Raw genomic sequence first — 15,485 nt, forward strand, 5'->3', positions numbered from 1 at the left:
AACTATCAAGTTCACTGTATCCTATCAGCATGGAGACTGAGGATTAGATTTTGTTCGCCAAACCCGATGGGGTTGATAGATCTCCGAGGAAGTTGTTGCTCGTTTGTGATGGGATGAGGACACTTAACTCGCGACCTCCCGACTTTACTACAACGGGGACGGCTGGTATGATGCAAATACTGTGGAAGCCGTTCTACTAGCAGTGCTTACGGCCCTCTCTCAGTGACACTAACTCAATATTCGCCTTCCTCATCTACCCCGCGGTATTTTTGTAACTAAATCCGTGCACTTCACCTATCTTCTAATTGGAACCAAGAAATCGTAATTGACACGGCCGTTAACCATTTTCGGATTTTCGTGCACGGCGGACCAAGATTTCGGGTCGATATGTGGGGTGGGTTGATGTCATGAATGGGCATGAAGGGCACGACGGCTGAGATTGATCCATTGATCGTCGTGCCAAGAGGAACATCCTCAGCCAAAGGAACAGATTGTCTTCAGCTATGTGCATGCAGCCCACCCTACTTCCGAGAAATCTCTCACGGTCGTCACTTGGGCTACTCATACATATAATTCGACACACATTGACCCACGCACCCACATCACAAGTTTATTTAAGTGATTCGCCCCTGTTAGAGATAATGATAATAAAAATTTGGCAGCTTGGACTTGAATCACAGAGCAAGAATGGCTCCCAGTCCCCATGATGAATATGCAGCGCTCATGAAGAGCCATGGCGAGGGATACTATCTCTTCAGACCTCAGCCATATTCTGAATGCCACCCCGGTGCAATTGGGTACTTCGACAATCACGGAACTTTCCACAAGGTCACCGATATTTCAGACCCTGAACTCCCTAAGAATGATAAATTCACGGAATATGGTTACGCCTTGGAGCGAATGCCTTCTCGTGAAGAGGGATGGAAGACCCGATCTTCGGGAAGTGAAGCTGCGCATAGCTTTGGACTCGATGCAGGTCTCTCCGGTGCCCTGTCCGCTGCCCCTATTGATATCTCCGCCGAGGCCAAAAATAAATGGGGCAAAACCGGAAAGGCAGCACTCGTGGCTGAGGGTGCAGTTATGAATGAGAAATTCCGATTTTTCTCAAGAAGTGTCTTAGCGGAATGGGTCAAGAGTAACGCCAAGACTCTTGTTAACGGTCCGCACAAAAGGGAAATTGAAGAGTACGGACTGTGGGCGATCTCCAAGACTTGGTCTACTCAGGAATGCAAGATAACCATGGAAAGTGCCCATGACCGCGATACGAGCGGTGGTCTGAACGTTGGAGCTACTGGTATTGCAAATGGTGGCGGCAGTGGATCATCCTCAGTAAAGACCAACAGCGAGGGATGGACTGTATACAAGGCATCAGAGGTGTGTATTACCAAGTCGCCAATGTGGTCATGCGCTAACTTTCTCAGGACGACAAAGCACTTGTTGTTTCGTACGGTGGAACCGGATTTAAGGTTACCCGTTTTAGAAAGTTCTTCGGCGCAGGCGTAAGTGGCTGATGCGAAATTTGACTTCATATAAGCTAACCAAACTTTCATTGATCTAGCCCCTGAAAGAAGGTGAAACTAGAACATTTGACCCTGATGCGTTCACCCGACCAATTTATGACGAGGATGGGAATCAGACTGGAATCGAACGCTGGAGGAAGTTCCATGACCCCGAGACTGGTCAGATTGGCGAAGAGAAGATTGGCGAAGAGAAAATCGACAAAGAAGCAGAAAGAAAGGCAGAAGAAGAGCAAAAGCGTATCGACGAGTTGAACGCACAGGCCGAAGAAGAAGAGGCCCTCGAGTCTGCAGAGACTATCGGACTGACTGAGGAAGAGGCCCGAGAGGAGGCAGCAGAGGAAGCTCAATATCTTTGGGGAGAGTACAAGGAAATGTTGATGGCAGCCCAGAGAATCTTGGAAACTGCTTCTGAAAACGAGCTGAGAAAGGAAGAATTTCTCAAACTGGGGAACAAAGAGGGCGCTGGATTAAACCTATGAAAACATTGCATCCTGATAATATGGCATGAGATTCTCTCACTGAGATTGTGATACAATGCTTGACAGGTGATATTCGAGAATTCGCCCTGATTTAGTCTCTTTCTGCTCCCGAAACAAAGTCAACCTCTCCTTATCTACAGCATGAAATCGAAAGTCTTCTCAAATGGGATTGCATATCTTCCACCATGTCTTCTATGTAATCGAGCTTTCTGCGTCGACCATAAAGGGAAAGAAAATGGTGTCTGTAAAATCAACCATGAAACATACTATCAGAGGCACCCAGCGCTCCAGTAATACATATATCAGAGTTATGAAGACTGGAAGAGAAGTCACGGGCAGATGAACGATTCACAAGACGCTGGGGAATAAGAAGCGTGGAGCGAGGGTGACAGCAAGCCTCCAGGCAGACACCCTACATATGGGTCTTCGCTTCGACAAAATTGCCTGAATGAATAAGGCGGTCTATGGATGATAGAGTACTCGAATCAACTTCTTTCTCTCCTGATTGGATTAACACCTGGCTATACTTAACCCCAGACTGGGTCATTTCAGCCGGACCGGATATAAGACACATTTTTTCTGTGATGTTGCGCTAGAAACTGTGGCTGACTATCGGGACAGAATTCATGAAATCTAACCCAATGTTCGCCTCTCACCTCGTCCTCATCTTAGTAATACATACATCTGATACATTTCAGACTCCAATTAACAAATCCAATTATGAATTGGGCAGTAATATAAATACTGCTTAACGAAAAGTTTCTCGAATTTGAGTGATTCGATACTGAAATGGAAGATAGCAGAAGGCCCGCGCTTTGCAGGATCTCTTTGTCAAGACTGAAGAGAACCCAAGTATAATCACATGGACAGAAAAACGCTCTGGCTTTCTCAATTTTTGTGAGACATCGTGGACCATGTGCTCATTCAGAGCTTTTTGATTCCTACTAAAGTGTGTTACCTATGTGTCTATCAAAGTCGGTGGGGTGTTGCACCGCCCCTTATTGAACCACTAGTAATCGATCCGATGGACTCCGGTCGTCCCGTCCGGTCGATATTGAAATATCGCCTCGGTTAAGCTATTTATCCATGAGAACTTTCATTATATTCGTTTTTTATGTTGCGCCAAATCCGAATCGTCATGCCCGATCTTAACAATTCATTCGAAGATGAAATTGGGCATACTTTCACTTCACGAACTGATTCTGTCGGGATATATTCTCCTGTCAGAACAAACTGGCTGTGACCCACTGCTAGCGACCGATGGATAACATCCCTTGCTTGGTGTACGCATTCTTGCGCTGGGCTGTGGCCTCGGTGTTGTGACCGCCGAAGGCCGGCGTGTGGGATCTAGGGGTGTTTTTCGAACTAGACTGAACATCTACATCTATCAACAGAATTGACTTTTGCTTTGGAGCATACACACTGTCCACTTAACTGTGTACACAGTACCTAGCTGGTGATACCAACAGATTCAAAGCTAATTCAATGGAGAAGAGGGTGCTTATATACTTCAATAATGTGCTTGTAATAGGGCACTGGATACCAAAGGTCAATGATGGTGTTTGGATGGGTTCATTGAAAAAAGTCCTGCTCATAAGGGCGAGGTACTGAAGAGTACCCGTGCAACAGCATGCACTGTTTCTTGCTGTTGAGACCCAAGGTTGTCAGGAGCTGCAATAAGATCTTGCGAACTCGACACACATGAACTTCTGATACATACTCCCTAGGGTTTCCAATAGACGAGGCAGGTGGCTCAAATTGATACCGAAAAAATCAGGCATTGGCTCTCCTGTGTTCATATTGTCCATTGTCTATACATGTCCTGGACTATCTGCGATGCTGACTTCTGACCCCCTACATGGCACACTCCCTTGAAATCGCTCAATCAGCAGACTTAGACTATGTTTTTTTGGTATCCTAAATGTCTTCGCTCTTGCATGCGCTAACGTAAGGTCCAGCCAATCCGTTCCATACCCCGCTGATCACGACCACCTACGGATCTATGTCTCCATCAACTGGGTCCACATCATCTGGATCTTCCACTTCCCAACGGAGCCAGTCCTCGATGGCAGTAATATAGTACACTCGGTAGTAGTAGTAGTAGTAGTAGTAGTAGTAGTAGTAGTAGTAGTAGTAGTAGTAGTAGTAGTAGTAGGAGGTATCATTTACACTGTCCTCTCGCCGAAGCGATATGCAGTATACGACAACTATATTTCCGAGTGTGTACACGTAGAGTGATCCACTTCCTGACATAAACTTAGAGCCTCGTCACGGCCTATCGTGGTCAATTGCCGTTTCCATTGTTAGGCTGCCCTTATGGCGCACGACTGCGAAACCTCTGTGACGCCTCGGCGAAGTCCAGCACAGCTTGTATTGCCTTGCTTCGCGAGACGGTGTCTGGTTTACCTTTCTCACCTTCGTTTGAGCCTCCCAGCAGACTCGGTACGCTGTTAAAAGCGTCCCCATGAAAACCAAATACTCAAAGATACATCCGTAACCTACATATTTTATGCAATCTCAAGATCTTTTGTGTTTGTCATGTTTGTCGGCCCTCGAAATGTCTCGAGGGCCACCCTCAGAGGGCGGGCAAAAGACCCGCCCGGCCCGTGGGCAGGAGCTACCAGCCCTCCGCCCGCAAGAACGAGGGCGGACGGCCGGCCCTCGGAGGGCGGCTCGCGGGCAAGGGCGAGGCCTAGTAATAAATGAGTATTGATCAGTGGTGCAGCGAAAGAATAGACAAATATTGAATATTGACGCTAGAATAATAGCTCCCCGTATCACGCTGAGATAATAGACAGAGAATAAGGTAGTCTTGAGCGAAATAACTATAGTAAGGGATTATCTTGTTTACGCAACACTAGTAAATATTCACTATCATAAACTTAATTCTAACTGATAAGATACTCTGAACCTATCTTCAAAAGTGCGCACGGAAAGCACGAGTGTGAAGATGATTTCTTAATCTGCACAGAAAAATAGGGATTGAAGAAAGTTGAAAATGTTGATGAGGAAGATGGCAGGGAATAGGACAACTGGCAGTGCAAAAAGAAGGGGTCCCAAGAGGAATACTAAAGCCACTGTAACCGAACAGAACAAAGAGAACGAAAGGGAGGGACCCAGCCAAAGGCAATAGGATATGATGATTGAAAGAAAGTGTTTTGAGAGAATGGCTCTAAAGAGAAATTACGAGCAGGCGAGAGCATGGACTATTTATGTATTGAAGTCGAAAACCAACATCTGACAAAGCCATCGTCTCATTTTTGGACGAGCAGCTACAAGCGGATGCTAGAGAAGAGTGACAATGATGACATACCTGATCGTCTAACCGGAGCAATCTGGATAGGGCAGAGCTGATCCCTGAGTAGCCATGAGTGATCTCAATCCACGTAATAGGTTAATGACTAAGACCTTGGTAAAATGAACGCTTAAAATGGCGTTCGAATGTAGCCATTTTCGGCGCTCAATTTACCGTCACCTAACGTTGGGGTGTATTATTTGGTCTCATTGTCCTCTTCCGCAAGTACCTTTCGCACTTCCTCCGCCATGTTATATTCCAAAATAGGCTTTGCTGGATTCGCAGGCGCAAAACAACCTATTTCATCCAAAGGTTAGTAGTCCCAATAAAGCCCTCCCTCCATGTTCAATGTCCTCTGGTTTAGACTCACCAACCAACCACAGAATCAGGTACATCACAAACTCCTGAACAACATTCATGTTCTTCTTGCCCTGCTGTCTCTGCCTCGCTTCATCCAAAATAGCCTTCACCCGCGGCATCCGCAAAGCCATATACTTCTTCGCAGCAACCTGGATAGCCTCTCTTTCCGCCTGACTCACTCCCTGTCCATCACCAGCTGGGTTTTGAGTATATACCCGCTCCAAATGATGTTTCAAAAAAAGCGAAAAACACTCCACATCCTCCAAAGCCTGCGCAGACCCCTGCCCAGACGTCGGCGGCAATGCATGCGCCGCATCACCAAGCAGGACAATTCCCTCTCTTTCCCACATCGGGAGTTCCGGCGTCGTCCAGGTTGGCCACATCGTTTCGACATGAACGTCTCGGATAATTTCTTGGATGACGGGGTCTTTCCAGTGTGCGTGTCTGGCTTTCAGGTCTGCGTTCATGGCCGCTTTGTCAGCTGTTTTGGGCTCGGGGCAGTCCTCGGCTCCATATGTTGACCACCAGGTTATTGTGTTTCCTGGGGAGGGCATGTTGTAGGCTGATGTCCTGGAGCTGTCGGTTTCGGAGCTGCTCGAGTAGACATAGCCGAAGAAGCCGTTACCGCCGAATGTTATTGTCATTGAGCTGGTTGGAATGTTTGCGCGGAGGCTGGGTGTTACCGGGTGGAAGCCGCCCACTCCTGTTAGGCCTCTGGTAAGGATTTAGTATCTTCATGGTGAAGTTGATGCAATGGGTGGAGGGTAGGCTTACTCATACTGCGGCGGATACGGATCATCTTCCGCCGTCTCGGCATCGAAAAGAGCGCGTTTCACGGTAGATTTCAGCCCGTCAGCACCGAGAACTAAATCCGCTTCAACAGGCTCACTCCCATCCGTAAAAGTAATAAGATGTCGACCGGAGGCCCCTCCATTAAGAACAACACGATAAATCTTTTTATTCACAATCACATCAGACGGAATCCGGTCCCGGAGAGCTTGCCAGATAGAATGCCGACTCATCGACACCGAGTTCATGATCTTCCCATCTACATCCGCCGTCGCCTCGACGTTCATCAACGTCCAGCCGTACGCGCTCTTTAGTTTGAAGTTTGAGTACGGGTATCCGCCCGCCACCACGTCTGCGTATAGAGATTCATCAAGCCGTTTTAGGACGTTGAGGCCGTTGGCGCCAACGCCTAAACCGCCGCCGACGACTAGGGTTGCGGAGCGGGTGTCGTCAGTTGCGGGCCGTTCGCGGAAGGTCGTGTCGCGACTTGTGTCGTAGGCTTCGTAGATTGCGTAGCTGTGTGGTGATCCCGGTGTTTGGGGGAGGTGTTTTTGGAGGGAGAGGTAGCTTGCGCAGCCGCTTATGCCGGCGCCGATTATGATTATTTTCATGGCGATGTTCTGTGTATATGCAATTGAAGTGGGCTAAAATGTTTTGGTATGCGAGATGTGTTGATTGTTGGCGATTTGGACGTTGTGTTTAGGCTGCTGAGTTGAGGTGAGGTTGCAGTAGATTTGATACGAGGTCAGCTGATCTGTGGCGGGGGAAGCAGCCACTATGCTTGTGAGATCACAGTGAATATTACGCACTTCAATTGTCGCTGATTCTTGTCTATCGAATCTATGATGATCCTCAGCATGTACAGAGTCGATCATGCAAATCAACCAGGATGACGTGCCAAGATTGTCTATCACCTGCGTGTTTCTGCCTGAGGCCTCCCCGCTGTGTCACGAGCCAAAGTCGACCGCATCGTCCAATCACTTCCCTCTGCACATCATCTGCACTATTTACAAAGTAGCAATGGCAACAAATCTAGGCCCGACTAGAGACCGAGCCAACCCACGAGGCAACCTATTCCCAGAGCTGCGGAATTGCCCCCACCAACCCCGGGATTCGCGGCGTCTTCGCGGGGTGCCGAGTGCCCCGGAGATCGGAGGGTTCTACCCAATTTGGTCCGATCCCCCTTCGTCCGACCCAGTTCCAAGTTTGCTGTCGCTAGGGTGGTGGGGGGTTCCAGTATTACCAACTCGACAATACATTTTTGGTGATCAAATCGCACGTCACGCGAGTCCATGAGATTGCAGAATTCTCCCAATCTGACTCGTCTTGTCTACGGACTACTGGAGTAAGCTTGAGCGCCGCCTGGCCTGGCTTGGGGGGGCGGCAATGCGCCATGACGAATTTGCCCCTCCTCTAGCTTCACGTCCGGTGCTCTGTTGGCCTTCCTCAACTACACCGTTCGTGTCTAGCGGGAGGTGCAACCATCGCACGGTCATTTCCAACCACGCTGACAGGTGGATTCCTCGCGCTGGGACGAGATCGTCGGCTTTCCTCCGATGAAAACGTGGGGTGTACCACCAGGATCAGAGTCCGACGGAATATTCCCCCTCCCTGGAGGCGTCAAGCCACAGAGGATTAATCAGCAAGCACCGCCTCGTGATTTGTTGGCTGCTCTGGGCAAGGAACGTCCCACTGGCGCTGGTTGACAGTCAAGCCAGGCTGAGCTCCGGCCGTATTGCGAAACCACGCTAGGTTCAACAGATGTAGAGTTACGCTTTGGAACATGTCCGGGGTTGCCTGCGACCGGCACGATGCCCGATGGTGGAACACTCTGCATTCCTGCAGTTCTGTCTCGTTCTGTGCTAAGGTTTCCCGACACTGCATGTCATGGCCTATGCCGTTAGAGAGAGTTATCTCGACTTCAGTTCTACTGCTGCGGACTATACGCGTGTCCAACGTCACGGTGTGTGCGGAAACACGGCTTGGACCAGGCTGATCCTGTCGGGAGGCCACTCGGCAAGCACTGCTGGCCAGAGCTCGGTTCGGCTCCTGCGACGGCCAGACTACAGGTCCAGCTCCAGCTCCTGCAGGGTTGCGGAGCAATCCATTCGAGAGAGGTGGCGCAGGCGTCAACTCTTAGTCCGTAAGGCAGCGATGTACTGTCATGTGGGTTCCTGTTAATCCCGCATGGAACCCGCATAGATTGTCCCAGCCACAGTTGCAGTATGTCGCGCATTAATTGCGATAGTACCCTATGGTTTTACTGAGTGGTTCAAAGTGTTATTATTGAGGACACGACATGTTCTGCCGAATTCGGAACCATCCCGGACTGTCCGCTGGCAGCCACAGTCCCTCGTAGTGTGTTTAGGGACAGTTTGTGGAAAACTCGGACCTGACGAATGTCCGATTCGTGATTCGTGTGGACTCATCCCTAGGCCCAAGTGCGAGCCTTTTCCCACGGGCCTGATTCGCTCGCAGCTGACCAAAGTTAGCTGCCCCCGCAATCCCCCGACGGGCCCTCGTGATGCCTCGATGGCTCCCCACACCCACTTGGGAATTTCGTCATGTCTGGTTTTTGGATTCGTCTGGCGATGGTACCTAGGATGAACTGTGGTAGGATGATGAATGGCGGGTTCGCTTATGAGCCTCAGTGGAGTGATCTACTCAGGGGGACGGAAGTAATGCCATCTCCGTCGAAACGTGATCTGATTTAGATGATGTTCGTGATCGACTGCTCTGCCTGCCCTGCGCTATACTGTGTGTAATGGAGTATGTATACACCCCTTTTTTTTCCGAGGATCGGCACTTGTCGCAGGTGAGTCCAGATGGTGATCAGCGTGCACCAAGGTCCAGCGTGCCGGGGCCTCGGATATTAGGTGGGAAGATTGCACAATTCGATCGACTGTGTGAATTGTTATTCTCTCCTGGAGTACATAGTCTCGTCCATGCCTAGGTCGCTGATCGATCCGGACCACACGGCCTTTAAACTTTTCGTGAACATACTACAATATGGTAAGTGCCTCCGGTAGTCGGCAGTTGCGGGGCCTATTAGGGGCATTCGTTTGTGGCCAGGTTCTGGATTGTGTGGAGAGTTCCATCGAGGACCGTTGGCGTTGGTGTTCGTGTCTGGGGTGTGAGACAGGCTGCTCGTGCCGCGGGTTGCATTCCAGACCCGCCCTCTTAATAATGGGCACTGGAACGATTGGGGTATCATTCTGTGTTCTTTTTTAAAAATTAATAAAATCTAAATATGATCACCTACTTCTGTAGTACCTTAGGTGAGCGTAGAGTATATCTCCTTGCTGCAATAATCCACTTTTTCTCTTATTTTATACCCAGCACGTGTATATACAGAGGGTGTCGGCCTTGTTTCCGGGTGAGGATCAGCTCGGAATGAAAACGCGCAGATCCAAAACCCTCCCCCGAAAAAGGTAAGCTTGCGACCAGCCGCTCCACCCGGGGTCCCGCTCTTTCTCCGCCATCGGCGCCTGAAGCCTCTGGCCGGCCGGACCGGTTGGCCTGCGAAAAGAGGCCCTCCTCCGCCCCAAACCCCACTAGCGGCGCGATCTGCCCTGGTCCTCTGGGCCGCGGGTCTGGGTCGGCGTATTTCGGGGTTGTGAAATTTCTGCAGAATCAGCGACAGTGTTATTGTTGATAAAATAAAGAGGTTCGCAATATGATATTTTGTCTGGCGAGAAATAACATTCACGAATATGCTCGTACTCGAGGATTGGTCCAGTGGCGGACAAACGTTTGCCAGAAGCCCCTTGGCGACATCCATATAGCCGACGGTAGCCACGTACGGTATTGTCACGGATACCGTACCGACCCCATTTCCATGACATGCGGATCCACCTCCCAGTTTCTGCACTTTTTGCACGCTGGCAATTTGAAATAAGATCTGACAACTTGAGACAAAAGGTTTCATTTCAACATGATCTTCCTTCAGGTGCACATCATATACATCTTATAAAGAATATATTATATGTCTACTGTATTACCATCTCGGGTCGACGGCACGCGAGCAACGTGACCGGGCCGAGCGCAGCGCTAACCGGTTTAGGGGGATGACGCAGTGGCATCGAGTACGATTGTAGGAGAACACTAGTGGACGTAGTCAGTTACAGGCACGAGTGGACGCTGTGGAGTAGAGGAAATGCCTCTGTGGGGAATGCGGCCCCGGATGCGCCAATCACCACCGCGGTTTTCGGGGTAATTTGGCTCTGGATCTTCCGGGGCAGGCCTGGAGAAAAAAGACATGCTAGTACTTAAGTATGCACGCCTCCCCGCCAACGCGCGCCTCTCGCTGCTTGAACGTCTTCAGTCCCCTCTCCACTCTCCCCTTCTTTGTTGCCCGTCGTGGCCCTCGTTGTTTCTTTGTTTTCTTTTCTGTCGAATGTCCCCCATTCGCCCCCGGTCCCATCATGAGTAGTGCCACCGCGACAATGACTGAAGAGTCCGGGAAACGCAAGGCCTCCGCCGCCGGCCTGGCTGCGAGTCGCCCGGTAAAGCGCCGTGCCTCCAAGGCCTGCTGCTGCTGTCGTGCGCGCAAGGTGCGCTGTGACGTCGTGGAAAATGGGTCTCCTTGTACCAACTGTCGGCTGGACCAAGTCGAGTGTATCGTCACCGAGAGCAAACGCAGAAAGTTCGTCAATCTATGCCAAAAAAAAAAAGAAAGAAAGAAAAGAATGAATGAAATGAAATGAGAAGAAGATAATGGTGTACTAACGTAGCCCGCGCAGGAAGTCGCGTGCTGAAGTCGAGGCGCCTTCCCAGTCGCCCGAGGCCTCGGAGGAAAACCCGCTGCGACTCGGCGACATGCACGGTCTGCCTGATATGGCGCCCACATCGCCCTCGCAGGCCTCGGTCGATATCGACCACGGCCAGCACATGCCGCATCTGCTGTGTGCGTACTCTTCGAAACTCATACTATTCGAATCATCCATTCTAACAATATACAGACCAATCGCAGGCACATCGCATCGGCTCCGACGATCGCTATCGTCGCCGCATGGCTCCTAACCCGGCCGTCCCTTCGAGTATGCCGTTGGCCAATGCCACTCTACAAATCCAACAACTGCTCGATCCCAATTTTGGCAGCCCCCGCGCCGCCAGTGGTTTTCTCCCGGACTACATCCGCGGTCTGCCCGCCCGACTGCAGAAGGAGGATATCGACTATCTGGCCGCTAAGGGAGCTCTGTCCATCCCCGACGTGACTCTGCGAAACGAACTGCTCAAGGCCTACGTCCACTATGTTCATACGTATATGCCCCTGCTGGACCTCGAGGAGTTCCTGCAGACCATCGTGCAGAATGACGGCATCCACCGCATCAGTCTGCTCCTCTTTCAGGCCGTCATGTTCGCCGGAATGGCCTTTGTCGATATGAAACATCTCCAGGCCGCCGGCTATCAGACTCGAAAAGCGGCCCGTAAGATCTTCTTCCAACGCGCTCGACTCTTGTACGACTTCGACTATGAAGTGGATCGTATCTCCCTTGTGCAGTCGCTCCTGCTGATGACCTACTGGTATGAAACCCCTGATGACCAGAAGGACACCTGGCATTGGATGGGCGTGAGTCTCTCCCTGGCCCACACCATTGGTCTCCACCGTGATCCCGGTAACTCGCGGATGGATTTGCGCCGCCAGCGGATGTGGAAACGCATTTGGTGGAGCACCTATACCCGTGATCGATTGATTGCCCTGGGCATGCGGCGCCCGATGCGCGTGAAGGATGACGACTGCGATGTGCCCATGTTGACCCTGGACGACTTTGAATTCCAGTCCTTTTCGCCAGAAATCGTGAATATGGTCGGAAACTCAGAGATCTTGCAAAACGTGAATCATCAGCGTGAATTGGCGCTCATGTTCATCGAGAAAGCCAAGCTCTGTCTGGGCGTGAGCCATGTGCTCTCAGCCCAGTACTCGGTCCTGAGTCACAAGTTCGGCGGCACCATGGAAACCACTATGATGTTGGTCCCGAAGAAGTCGACTGCAGAGTCCTTCGAGGTGCGTCGGTGTGATCAGGAACTGGAGGACTGGCTGGCCAATCTTCCCGTCGAAACCCAATATACGCCTTCCGGCGGCGCGAAGCTCTCCGAGGCCCAGGAGGTCCTACATTCGCATCGCGCGCTGCTCAAGATGGTCTACCTCACCACGTCCAGTGCTCTCCATCGCCCGCAGGTTCTTCCCGCCATCCCCTACCCATGCATGGACGCGGAGCTGCAGGAGATGTCGCGCAACAAGGTCCGCTTCGCCGCTGTGGAAATCACCAACATTGCCCAAGACCTGCACCTTCTGGACCTGACTCGCTACTACCCGACCACTGGCGTGACTGTGCTTTTGCCAGCTGTGATCATTCACCTGCTCGACATCAAATCCAGCGACCCCAGCGTCCGAATGACCAGTCTCCAACGCTTCTACCAGTGCATGCGCATCCTGCAACGTCTTCGCGAGATCTACGCCTCGGCCGACTTCGCCACCTCTTTCCTCGAAGCCGCCATTCGCAAAGCTGGTATTCAGCTCACCGTCGCCCCGCAGGACGTTCAATCTTCACGTTCCCGGAGCTCCAACTCCGCCAGCCAAGCCCGAAGTGATGCTGCCGCAAACAACGACCCCTTCGACGCCCTCACCCGCGGCCACACCCTCACTCCTCCCCCGACTCTCTCGCCCAGAAGATTCCGGACCTGACCTACCCCAAGGCCCCCGCTGGCGGGCGGACCACCACCACAAAAGACCTGTTCGCCTCCACACCCCCGCACTCCGACGGCAGCGAAAACGGCAGCACTCAGAACCTGAACCCCAACTACGGCAACAACAACAACAAGAACAACAACAACAGCCACGACGCCTTCGCCATGCCCGATCTGAACGCCGACCTGAGCCTGACCGAGTTGATGGACCTGGCCAATGACGCAGAAGTCACACAGAACGACTTTGACGCTCTCATCAACTTTGAAGATGCGGGAAATGACTACTTTGCCGATGAAAATGCCCAACAACAACCCCAGTCTACGACAACTACCTCTTCCGCCCCCGCAGAAGATAAATCCGTCCCCGCTTTCGACTTCAATGTCGATAATGTGAACGTCATGGGTTTCGACGCGGATCCCAAGGCCATTGATTTTGCGCATCTGTCTGAACGTGCCGATCCCTTTTCTACCGAGGCTCAATCGCGGCCCGGTTTGACGGCTGATCTGGATGCGGATCTCGGGATCGAGTAAACACCCGTCCATGCCGCCCAGGAGTTTTCCAATATAAATTTTATTTTTCTTTGGGTTTAGCGGACATTTTTGGGATTACTTTTTAATTACTTGTTTTATTAGGAGCGCGGGTTGGTTGGATCAAAGATTGGCATGTGGTGTTTTGGGCTGGATTTCCTTTTCTTTCTGATGACTCGATGATCATGTTCTTTCCATAGAGGGATTCCCTAAAAGCATGAGAAATGTGAATAATGCTCTTTCTAGATCTATCTTTTCTTTAGTAGGGGTAGCCCCTTTTCCAATTTTGGTATTGTAACTTTCACCTTTTCAAGGTTCTCGACTGTAAGGGTCAAATGCCCCAAGGTATCATTAAAACCCACATGCACATGCACACGTGCCCTCACTTTGTGAAAAGAAATCCACCTGACAGCCCCTGATCTGCAGATCGGATCGGACTTGGTGGGCCGACCCCGACACCGACACTTCGACCGACCCCGATGGACCGATGATATCGGTATCACATGCTACCTCAGCTGGACCCTGGTCCTGGCAGTGAATACTGCGATGTCATTGTACATCAACTCATGCAGATCGACTAAGCTCGACTCAGCTATGCACGAGATGGCTTTCGGCATTCGGAGAAGGGTGGGCTAGCTTTTCTAGGTTATGACTAGGATGGGATCAACGTGAGTGTTTTATTTCCTTTTTTGGGGGGCGGCGGTTGTTCTTTTCTGGGTAGGCTGTCAAGGATGTAATTTATTTACTTTGCTTTGGTTTCTGAGCGCATCGTGGAGTGTTCTAATCGATTTGTGTTAATGTATTCTTGGTGGGTGCTCTTGTTTATTTAGTCGTATTGATACCTCGGCGAAAATGAGTAATGCCCAATTTTAGTCAAGTTTTCCTAGCCATTCAACCAGTAACGAGGGATGATAGTTAAGGGGTGCTATTTGAAGTATTACAAGCTATCAAGTTCATTAGTTACTGCTAGGCTATGCTACATTTTCTGTCTCTATCTCTTCTCTTCTGTCGGTGTTCTCTTCAGTTGATGCCTAATGCGGCCAGATATATTTCCTCTAGATTCCTTCATCTCTGTCTCTGTACCTGTCTCTCCTTTTGTCTCGCATTCTCATCCCAAAATCCCAAATTCGGATTCTCTCACAAGTTAGCTAACTTAGGCATTGACGACGAGCTTCCGTCCTGGGTCGAAGAGGTGGTGCTGTGTTTAGGACGACAGTTGATCGGATCGGTAATCCAGGCCCGCCTTTTACGAGAAAATTTGAAGGCGGCGATCAGAGAGCCAGCTCTCGAGGCTTTCGACGTTCCCTTTTTTAAGAGACGTTGCGATGAACTGCTCGTCAGTGTCCCCGATAGCGTCGAGGGCGGCTTCAATAGCGGTTACCATGGACTCGGCGATTTTGCGAAGGAAGTTCGCGGATGAGGCGTGAGGCTGGCTTGCGAATCTCTTACTGGCGTGCGAGAAGGGTCTCGCGTAGTAATAAAGATTACATTTGTATGAGAATCAGGTATGATATATTGGTCTTTTCGCGGTTCCTTCAGTAAGCATTAGCATAGAAGCGTTACGGGCGCTTGTAGATGGGCCATGCTGCTTTATCTCCTGTAGGAAAGGCGAGAGCATGGCGGATAATTGACGAGAACAATACATTCTTCTATACTATACTAAGCAGTCCGTCTCGAGGGCTTGTATCTTGAGAGAACAAAACCGGGTTACTTCATTGTGAATTATGAATGTCGAAAACAGATTCTTACCAATGGCGACTGTTTCGTTTTATACCTTTTTCGTTCCAATTTACGGTGCAGTATATATTCAAAACAAATGCTCCT

General features: G+C 50.5%; 3 protein-coding genes across 3 annotated transcripts; 2 read left to right on the forward strand and 1 right to left on the reverse strand.

The window, feature by feature from the left end:
* Positions 1-687: 687 nt before the first annotated feature.
* Positions 688-1,999, forward strand: N7532_006093 (uncharacterized protein; the record flags this gene model as incomplete). Its single annotated transcript, XM_056618587.1, has 3 exons — positions 688-1,374; positions 1,422-1,499; positions 1,559-1,999. 3 exons carry the CDS (start codon positions 688-690, stop codon positions 1,997-1,999), a joined length of 1,206 nt encoding a protein of 401 aa, XP_056474746.1.
* A 3,491-nt stretch (positions 2,000-5,490) lies between these two features.
* N7532_006094 (uncharacterized protein) lies at positions 5,491-7,054 on the reverse strand (the record flags this gene model as incomplete). Its single annotated transcript, XM_056618588.1, has 3 exons — positions 5,491-5,591; positions 5,665-6,368; positions 6,429-7,054. 3 exons carry the CDS (start codon positions 7,052-7,054, stop codon positions 5,491-5,493), a joined length of 1,431 nt encoding a protein of 476 aa, XP_056474747.1.
* Positions 7,055-10,867: 3,813 nt separating this feature from the next.
* N7532_006095 (uncharacterized protein) lies at positions 10,868-13,664 on the forward strand (the record flags this gene model as incomplete). The annotated part of the gene is made up of 4 exons (XM_056618589.1): positions 10,868-11,088; positions 11,186-11,349; positions 11,405-12,984; positions 13,116-13,664. 4 exons carry the CDS (start codon positions 10,868-10,870, stop codon positions 13,662-13,664), a joined length of 2,514 nt encoding a protein of 837 aa, XP_056474748.1.
* Between the last annotated feature and the right edge of the window lie 1,821 nt (positions 13,665-15,485).

This window comes from Penicillium argentinense (assembly GCF_028826775.1).
Source record: "Penicillium argentinense strain IBT 30761 chromosome Unknown utg000005l_segment0_segment0, whole genome shotgun sequence".
Lineage (NCBI taxonomy): Eukaryota > Fungi > Ascomycota > Eurotiomycetes > Eurotiales > Aspergillaceae > Penicillium > Penicillium argentinense.